The following is a 10,012-nucleotide window of genomic DNA, read 5'->3' as shown; positions in this document are numbered from 1 at the left end:
GTTAACCCGCGCACCGACGGGGGTCTGCGCCAACTTCGCACCGACGGGGGGGGGCGGATGCGGGATGACCGTCCCCCCCCTGAGATCTCGAGAACGAAGCAAGATAGCGACAAGCGGTAAACGGCATCGGATACGCACGGACAAGGTCTACAATTTTTACAATGGTCATTTTCAGGTCAGGTCAAAGATGACGTCACAGGGGTCGAAAAAGTCAAAATGGCGGCGCTAGATATGGAGAGAGTTTTTCTCGAATAACTTTCGAATTAGTCAAGATAGGAACCAACTAAGGGCAACATCGTGATCCTCTCGTCAATCCGCATCAAATGATATATATGTTGACCTCGAAAGGTCAAGGTCAAAGGTTGACCTCAGGTCACGTGACCTCGAGGTCATTATGTATATCATTCGATGCGTCTTGAAGGAAAAGGGCCACCTTTAACATGGGGATTGAAACTGAGATAGCCATCTTGTAGCCCGTGTCCGAAAACCTCTCTGTCTACCTCCTTACGGCCGATTTCGGCCTCCATTCGTAGTTATCGGCAATTTTAAAAGAAAATATGCCAGGAATGCGTTCTTATCCCAGGAATGCGTTCTTATCCGACAATACAGCCACCCGCGGCGAGGCTTTGGTTTTTAACCAATCAGCTTGCAGCAGTACTGATCAGGCACGGATCCCTGTACTAGCGAGCAGACCACGAGCAGTTGCGTTATTTTTCGTTGTCTGTTCTGGCAATCGGCCGGCGGATGAACATCCGCAATCGAATCTTGAAATCCGTCGCGCTGATTGGTGATGAGTTTCATGAGCTACTTTCATGAGGTCTATGAAAGTAAACCTATGCTATGCCCTGAACAGATGACATCTCGTTTGGTAGCCAATTGCTAAAATGCATTTTTATCTTACGCAAGGCAGTATACCATATTTTATACCGTGGCTCTGATCCGAAATCAGGGCATTTTTGTTCGAACAAATACCTATAATAACGATGAAGAAGTGCGTGATCCGCGGAGCAAACGACCTACGTCGGGTCGGGACTGATATGCGTGTGACTGTGCACAAGTAAGTACCTAGGTACCTAGGTAGGTACCTAAATTCTTATTTATTGCAATGGCTCTTCTATTACTTTTGTTTTCACAGAACTCCCCTGGATTAGCAAACCCTTTTGAACTGTTCAGGCTTTCACAACTGAAATGCCAGACTGGATAAAAAAAACGCAAGTTATGCCGAATATGCCATGCGAAGTGGCGTGATTGCGGCGTTGCCCCGAAAATTTCATCGCACATCCAGCATAATTTTGCATGCGTCAAATTCAGCGCATGGTGGGAGCTGAATTTTTAGGCGCAGGGTGACCGCATGGCGCATAATGTTTATGCAAATGGCTGTCACCGAATTTTTTGACACGCTGTGGTCAGTCGGGCGCACTGTGGTATCTCCGATTCATTTATGGAGACGTTTCTATTATTGGAAACGTTTCCAATTTTGACTACTATTCTGTTCCAAAAATGGAAACGCTCGTTCCATAAATAGAAACGCTAACATCTCCGCACATATTTTCTTGCCTAGGGTGGCTGGATTCGATGTATAACAACTGTTTCGCGTAAAACAAGCTCAGATACACCAAAAGCACTTGTCTTCTTGCATGGAAAGCTGTCGTATACATTAAAATTCACGTCTTTAAAATGCTCCTGAATCGTATCCATTTATGGAAACTTAGTTTCCAAAAATGGAAACGCCGATGTTCCAAAAATAGAAACGCTGAAGTTCAAATGTGTGCAAACTTAGCTTAAATGTGTTTTTAAAATTCACATGCAACTGAAACTTTGATGTTTTGGGACTGGTTTAGCATCTCGGCTCTCGGCAGTTACCTTGGACGTCGGGTTCGATAATAATACCTTACGCGCCGCAACTTGAGCACATTCAAAAGTCAACTAAAACTAAGATTTCCCAGAAACTACTGGACAGATGTGGTCCAAAGTGGGCAATACATAAAGCGTAGATATCATTTCAATATATAAAATTAATATAAATGTTACACATGAGCTAGAATGAATAAATTCATCGTCAGAATACAACGGTATTTGGTGTGACGACGGTGAAGACCTTATTTCCATCCTGCTTTTTACGTATTTGCACGGAGATTTACGTTGATCCGAGCCTTCGATCATATTCAGCACATGTGAAATATCATAAAATGCCCACTTGAGTCTCCAAATAGGGCTTTGCAACAACTTTCATGCGATTTAATCAAAGATGGACGACCACCAGGCCGCTGGTACACCGGAAAACGGAGCGTGAAAATGAATGAAAAACTGAAGTTCCCGGTGATGTGGTTGTTCCAATTAATGGGTCAGTCTTTCAGTAGTCTGTTAAAAACGTTATTTTTTGTTCAAAACATTCATAAATGTTATTAATTTCGATTAGAAAAACATGTGAATTTTTTATCACATCAACATGTTATAAGCATCGCCTCGTTCGTCAACTTCCGGTTTTCTGATCGGAAAGTCGGAGAACAGGAACATAAACTAGAATGCTGGCTGTCGATTGGTGGCATCCTGCGCATGCCAAATTGCACCAATCAATGCCCAGTTTGCTTTAAAGGTAGCGATGCACACAGCGTCTCCATTTATGGAACAGATCGTTTCTATTTTTGGAAACGGCGTATCCATTTTTGGAACATTGTTCCAAAAATGGAAACGTTTCCATAAATGGATCGGAAATACCACAGTGTGCCCGACTGTGGTCAATCTAGCAGCAGACTTGCCCTGCGGGCGCTGGCAGGTCTGAAGAGAGTCGAAACTTCCGGCCTGGGCCTTGTTTCACCTTAAGATTCTACAGTGTGCCACACAAATTGTGGTATTGGGTTTTCATGGGAACATTAACTAATTCAGACGCTCAGAAAGGGAAGAGCGTCTGACTCCGAGGCCCCGGAACGATCTGTCTGGTTGATATAGCCTTGGTCGGTAGATATGCACATGTGCTTTATGTAAAAGTGGCTTAATTTTGGTGCAAACAGGCACCCAACTTTCAGTGGAAATCATGCACTGGAATTTCAGCTCAAAATTGCTTGCTTCAAATTTTGGCGCATGAGGGGCTCACGGGCATCCGGCGTAGTGTATGGATGTTTTCCAGTCTGGCTGAAAGGCAGAACTCAGACACATTTATCCAGCCCTTCAAATCCCATTTCCTGGTTGTGGTAACACCTACCTTTCCATGGGGGTTTGGTTCATCTCTTGTCTACACAGTTTTCTTTCACTTATGTGCTGACAAGAAAAGGAAACTCACCAGAGCCCAGTTTCACCAAGTGCGGTAAACTCAATTTGGGGTAAACTACCAAACTACCCCACTACTTAACTACAAAAACTACCCCAAAATTAAGTTTGCTGCACTTGGTGAAACTGGGCTCAGTGGAGCTATTCAGCTTAATACACAGAGTATGTGTTGCATGGACTAAGCATGTGTTGACCCTTTTTTACTTTTAGGTTCCCGCTAAAAAAAGAAGTACAGAGAAAAGTGGATGAGGGTGTGTGGCATGACCAATGAGCCAAGACCACATGACCACTTAAACTTAACAAGAAGTGCGCACCATGATAAGCACAGTCAAAAACGTTTGCGTCTAAAGAACAGTGCTGTGCCGGATCAGAATGTAAGTTATTTTTTAAAAGTGATAAAAATGCCTGCAAAGTTATCAAAAGACTTTGAATATTGTTTTTGTAACACTTCACTCTAAAGTTATTCCTAGTACCAGACATTACAGCTTTAGTGCAGAGTCTTTATTTGTGATATTTTTAGCCAAAAATTATTACTAGTACCGAGCCCTTACAGCTTTACAGCCCTAGTACCTTGCCCTTATTTTTTATATTTTTTAGCCATTTCAACCTAACCGAATATCTGTATGTTTGTATGTTATTGTTTTGATCTGTATTTTATGCTACCTCCCTATAGGTAAGTTTTATTAAAACATGTGGTAACGGTGTGCTGATTTTTTACAGATTCCGTATACGCCTTGGGTTGCTGTCGCTGCTCGGTCACCCACAGATGAAAGTGATCAAGAAATGGACATCACTCAGGTAAGATTCAAGCGTCCTTTATTTTACACATAATACAGTAAGCAGTAGCACCCTAACCGCAACATATGGGAATGCATTGCCTGGTGGGTGCCTACTGCCTACCTGTATGCCAAGTTTCAGCTAAATCGCCCCAGTAATTACAGAGTTATTGAAATGGGAACAAATTCGGCACCTCTTCTTTTTGCATTTTGCACGTGCAGTGGGGGTCACTCACATAGATCAAGAGCATCCGACCTTTGGTTGAAGGGGTGCAGCTACCCTACAAAATTTACCGCAAGACCGCCCAAGCGGCTGCTGAGATGAGCCTCTCAAAATCACTTCTTTTGCAACTTTTGACAAATAACACCCTTGACTTTTCACGTGGCACGTGCCACGACGGTCCCTGTAATGTATCAAGAGTAGTCAATTACGGGGTAGAGGGAATAGGGCTAGCCAACAAAAAAAAAGACCGCAGGCCAATCGGTCCAGCGGTAGCTGAGATATAAGCCTCTCAAAAGCGTTACAGGCCGGGCCGGGTCGGGCCGCTCATACTGAGCTTTTTCCGTGATATTGAAAAGACTTCGCTTCGCTCGCTCGCTCGTAATTAACAATTCATGGTTGACTATATGGATTAAGCTAAGTGATTGCGCTCTATTAGCACACTATCTAAGTAGCCCTTAATTGCTGCCGGTGCGTGGACTGTGAAAGTGAGCCGAGCTGTGACGCAAACCGTGCGCCTTTTTCAGGTGTGGGATCACTCGTGGAAGTTCACGGCGGATACGGAGCCGTGCATGCAGCTCTGGTTCGATCCTGCTCAGGGAAGCCCCAATGACGCCGTGGCGCGCATCTGGGCTGAGCGGGTGGTGGCGGCCGGTGCCGCGTGGCTGGTGGCCGCGGCCCTGGCGGCAGCGGCCCGCTCCTGACCCGGTCGCCCTGTGCCGAGCACAGAGCGCCGACTGAGGTCAGTCTTGTGATCGAGCTTCCGCGCCGGAGGTGGAACAGGTGGAGCTGGCGGTCACCTGCGCGGGCTCGGCGGCCTGTAAGCCGTGCCGAGACGAACCGCGACACTCTTGCTAGATCTGCACCCCATTGTAATCTTCTGTAGTCGATATTCGGTAGGTACTCAATGCTCATTTTTCTGATATTAGACGAGTGGCGGGTTTTGATGTTACATTGGAGACTGCTGTCTCGGGTGGCCCGACAGTGTTCGATTGTGGTGTAATGTAGATACATAGACGGGATGCCGCGGCTCGGATTCGTAGCTGGACTACCATGTGCCTGTCGATTGAGATGCTTTGCCTGGCGATTGAGATGATTCGGGGCGCGGCCCCACACTGACGCCATGGTGCAATGAGTGACTGGCGACAACTAAGCAATTATGTACTTTTGTAGAACACATGTTTTCATGGATACGAGAGGCAGTCCTTTTTTCGCTAGCAGTCATTTGGTTCACGATACTTTCGATACCGACAAATATGTTCGGGCGGCCGGTCCGTCCACAGCTAATGCGTGCTTGCCCGCCGATGCCTAACGGAGCGCTGTGCTGTCTACGCTCACTGGTCGCTGGCCCGAGAGCCGTTCGGTTGCTGCTGTTAAAACAGTTCTCACAAAAACACGCTGGCTGGCTGCCAGTTCTTCACCAATGAGAGGCCCAGTAGCATCAGCAGGTAGCATTGTTTAATATTACTATTCCATTTTGTTTACCCATATGTCCGACCTAGAGCCGACTGGTAAAAAGCGGCAACCGAGCAGCCCTCCGCAGCGCTGCAGATCATGTACGCTCGATTATACACAATATATGTGTCTTTCTTGCACACAGAGACATGACGTTTTGTAGAGCTTTTATATCGCTTGTGGCTGAAAGGAATATTGTACATTTTAGAGCTTTCATATACGCGAGAAAATATGGTGCAAAAAAACATTTATGAAGCCTGTTGAATTTTAAAGGTTGTTGGGGCATTTCACAGACTGTGTCGGTGGGCAGGGCAGCCCGGCCCCGGCCGCCGCCGCCGCCGCCTCCTTCACTGGTATGTGGCAGGGACGGAAGCTTCGTATTGATATACCGGGGTGCAACTCAAGCAGCATATCACCTATCAAACAACCTTCGGTTATGAAGTGAATGAAAACTAAATATTATGTATAACTGTGATCTGCGCTGCGGTGTTTCCAAAGTGGAGGAAGTATGGGGAGCTGGACCCGGACTCGATGAGCCCTCTACTACGGATCTGGGTCTTCGCAGCTGATCGTCTGTGAATGAGAGATCATATGATACCAATGCATACCGAACGGATCAAAAACAGTGCCATTATATATTTGCAATTCTACAGCTTTACGTAAGCCCATCCTAGTGAATGCATTAATACGCGTTGATTTGACAACTGACATCCGGTTGAAGGCGTTTTTTTCGGCCAACAGCCGGCCAGCAGTTGTTGCAGGCCGGCCTCGTTGGGAAGCAGGTTCATTTTCCGACAGCCACTGCGTGCGGAAGCACTCTCTGATGGCGCGGACGGCGCGCGCCGGCTCCTGTTTCTGTAACGTGTAGAGGCGGGTGTCGAGCAGCTGGGCGCGTAGCGGGCGGTCCTCGAGCACGCGGAACGCGGCCGGCTGGCGCGGGTACAGGCGCTCCCTAAACAGTAGGCCCGAATGGTGGCAGAGTCGAGCGTCGCGGCGCGGCAGAGCGCGCGGCGCGGCCGCCGTCTGTTCCAGCTCGGCGTCGGCGCGCCCCTCGGCGAACAGCAGGTGCAGCTGACGGTCGGCCAGGCAGAAGCCGCTGATGCCAGGTGTGCTGACGTCGCCGGGCCGGCGCGGCGCGGCGCCCTCGGCCGCCGCCGGGCTGGGCGGCTCGTTGAGCTGCTGGATGAGCTGCAGCACGCCGCTGCGCTGCAGGCCGCGCTGCGAGACGACGGCCAGCAGGCGGCCGTAGGCGCAGCGCGCCGGCGCCGGCCGCGGCAGCAGGTCCAGCGGCACGGCCAGCGACACGGAGACGGACAGCTGCGCCGCCGACTGCAGCAGCTGCAGCGGCCCGAACGGCGGCGGACACGTGCCGCGCTCAATGTCGGCCGCCGGAGAGGCAGCCGGTCCGGCCGGCACCGCTGTCAGCGGCACCTCCACACTGAGCAGACGCACGCCGCGCGTCAGGGCAGAGACGTCCACCACCACCTGCCGCGCACACAGAGGGCCGACAGTGGTGACAGCGCGCGGCGGGTCAGACCTCACAGTGGGGATAGCGGCAGCGGGTCAGACACCCTTATAGAACAGCACGGGGCGGAGCCGACAAAAGAGGACGAGGAGACGGTCATACAGCCGACTGAGGTCCGGGCACCGACTGACTCAAAGTGCTGAACATGTCACACATTTCTAAATGGCTTCTGTAGGACGGAATAGTGTCTCTACCTTCCAAGGCTTACTTGCAGAATAATATGGAAAGACACAATTTCACAAGTTGTGTTTTTATAACATAAGTTCTTTATAACATTTCAACACGCAAACATCATACCTTGACAATTGTTCACGATGAAGATCATGCAGGAACATTTCATATTTAGTCACCCTTGATTATTTTGTTGATAGTGATGCGAAAGGCAAATTACCAAAGTATATATTTGCAATTATTTGAGTTAATAATTTCAACTTTTTTTGTGTTGAAAATTGACTTTTGAAACAATAAAGACAAATGAATTATCAGTGTCTGGAAAGGTGCAATGCTGAAAGCTTCTTATTACATCCTAATTTATATTTAAAGCTTTGTGATATCCAAACTCTCAGAAATAACCAAGGACGTAACCAAGGAGGGGGGAGGGGCACGGGAGCCATGCCCTCGTGCCCCTTCCCCCCTCGGTGATGGCGATTTTTTTTAAAAATAAAAACAGCTGTGACACACCCCCAAAATAGTGGGCCTAATCAGAGAAATTTTCCTTTTTTGGAGGGGGTACAACACTAGGCCACAACCTGTGACCGCCCCCCCCCCCCCCCTGAGCAAAATCCTGGCTACGTGCCTGGAAATAACAAAGCACATCCTATCCTTTGATGTTGGACGCAAGAGCCAAGTTGCTACGCGCCCTAACCCATAACAACAACAACATCCTATCCTTTGATGCCACTTACCAGCAGCTTTGCGCACTACCAAACAGCCACCTTTGGGCCTTTGTTGTTCTTGATTTGGGCATTGTCAGTGGTAACTGGAAATAATCAGACATGATGGTCAGAGTAGGGAATGTGACTACAACAAAAATCATTTCATTCCTATAAAATAGACATGATTTAATAGAAGACCTTCTTCTTAAGAAAGTGTGTCATGGATACCAGCTAATCTGTATGGTATTCATCTCCAGTATTATCATATAGGTATAACAATTATCACCACCCGCCACCATTGAATGTAGGTTTTAGGTTGTAGGTTGTAGGTGGTAGGTTGGGTATCGGTAAAGCTGGTGTCACCGTCAGCGCTAACCGGTAAATGTGTAGATAAAAGGAATCTTAAAAACAATCTAACCTAACCTAACCTTACCTACTGACCCAGGGGCGGATCCAGAAAATCTCCAAGGGAGGGGCCATTAGAAACCAGGAGGCCCCCATAATCCCACCTGTTGGAGGCCCCATCTTCCCACTTGTTGGGCCCCCCCCCAAAAAAAAAACTGCATCTATTGAGCTTACCTAGCTGTTCAGGCAACATCTCAACATGAATAGCCACTTTATTTTCAGGAGGCCCCCTTTTCAGCTTTTTAACTTTTTATTTCATTTTTGAAAAAAATCGGCCAAGGGTGGAGGGTCCAAATGGCCCCCCCCCCCCTGTATCCGCGCCTGTACTGACCTGCAACCTACCTACCCACAACCTACCAAACTAATATACGCTGACAGTGATGCCAGCTTTACCAATGCCGTACGTTGTAGGTTGTAGGTAAGGCTAGGTCAGGTAAGATTATGTTTCATTATATATTTACTGAGAAGACGGCTGAATGCTCTTGAGACGTGGCTATACATTTACATTTTGTAAGTAATTTTCAGGTTTCAATGAATATTTCCTAGTGGAATGTTTTGAAAACCATTCTAAATGATGACCTTTAGCATTCCATAGTACTTTAAAGCTAATTAACCACATCGCCAATGCTAGGTCACATTGCATGCCTACTTCCACCGGCAGCTCCATGGGATATATGATACGCAGGGGTAAATGGAATATTTTTTATTAATATTCTTGAAGAAAATTATAGGCATGAAAAGAAGATGATCTGCCTTTGAGATTGATATGTGATGCCTACTTTGGAGGAACATAATCATAATAATTACACAATCATAAAAAATGCAATGTAACCAAACAGCCGCTTATGCCGCAAAATGAGAATCAAGCCAATCACTGAGGAAAAACAATTTCAAACCACCAAAACTATATTCTTGCTATTCGCCAATAATCCTAAAATAGCGTTCCATGGCCATTATATCCATCTTTCACCCTTACCTTCGACAGATAACTAGCGCCACGGATTCCAGGACAAATCTTCGTATGGCATTTCTTCGTCGCGCAATTCTTCGTCCGCATTTCTTCGTCCGCAAATCTTCGTCGGCGCATTTATTCGTGTCGCATTACTTCGTCTCGCATTTCTTCGTAGGTGCAAAAATTCGTAGCGCATTTCTTCGTATCCGCATTTCTTCGTCGGCGCATTTCTTCGTCAAGCATTTTTTCGTCCACGCATTTCTTCGTCTACGCAAATCTTCGTCCGCATTTCTTCGTCCACGCAAATCTTCGTCTGCGCAAATCTTCGTCCGCAAATCTTCGTCTCCGCAAATCTTCGTCCGCAAATCTTCGTCCGCATTTTTTCGTCCACGCATTTCTTCGTCTACGCAAATCTTCGTCCGCATTTCTTCGTCCACGCAAATCTTCGTCCCCGCAAATCTTCGTCCGCAAATCTTCGTCCGCAAATCTTCGTCCGCATTTTTCGTCCACGCATTTCTTCGTCCAATCAAATCTTCG

General features: G+C 47.3%; 1 protein-coding gene across 1 annotated transcript; it reads right to left on the bottom strand.

The window, feature by feature from the left end:
* Positions 1–5,525: 5,525 nt before the first annotated feature.
* LOC122381920 lies at positions 5,526–9,190 on the bottom strand. The gene is made up of 3 exons (XM_043366706.1): positions 9,173–9,190; positions 8,149–8,163; positions 5,526–7,203 (listed from the first exon to the last, which is right to left on the bottom strand). Exons 1-3 carry the CDS (start codon positions 9,188–9,190, stop codon positions 6,262–6,264), a joined length of 975 nt encoding a protein of 324 aa, XP_043222641.1. The 3' UTR covers positions 5,526–6,261.
* Positions 9,191–10,012: the final 822 nt, after the last annotated feature.

Source organism: Amphibalanus amphitrite, unplaced genomic scaffold (assembly GCF_019059575.1).
Source record: "Amphibalanus amphitrite isolate SeventyFive unplaced genomic scaffold, NRLGWU_Aamphi_draft 000130F_arrow, whole genome shotgun sequence".
Taxonomy (NCBI): Eukaryota; Metazoa; Arthropoda; class Thecostraca; order Balanomorpha; family Balanidae; genus Amphibalanus; species Amphibalanus amphitrite.
This window is presented reverse-complemented; position numbering and strand designations above follow the sequence as displayed.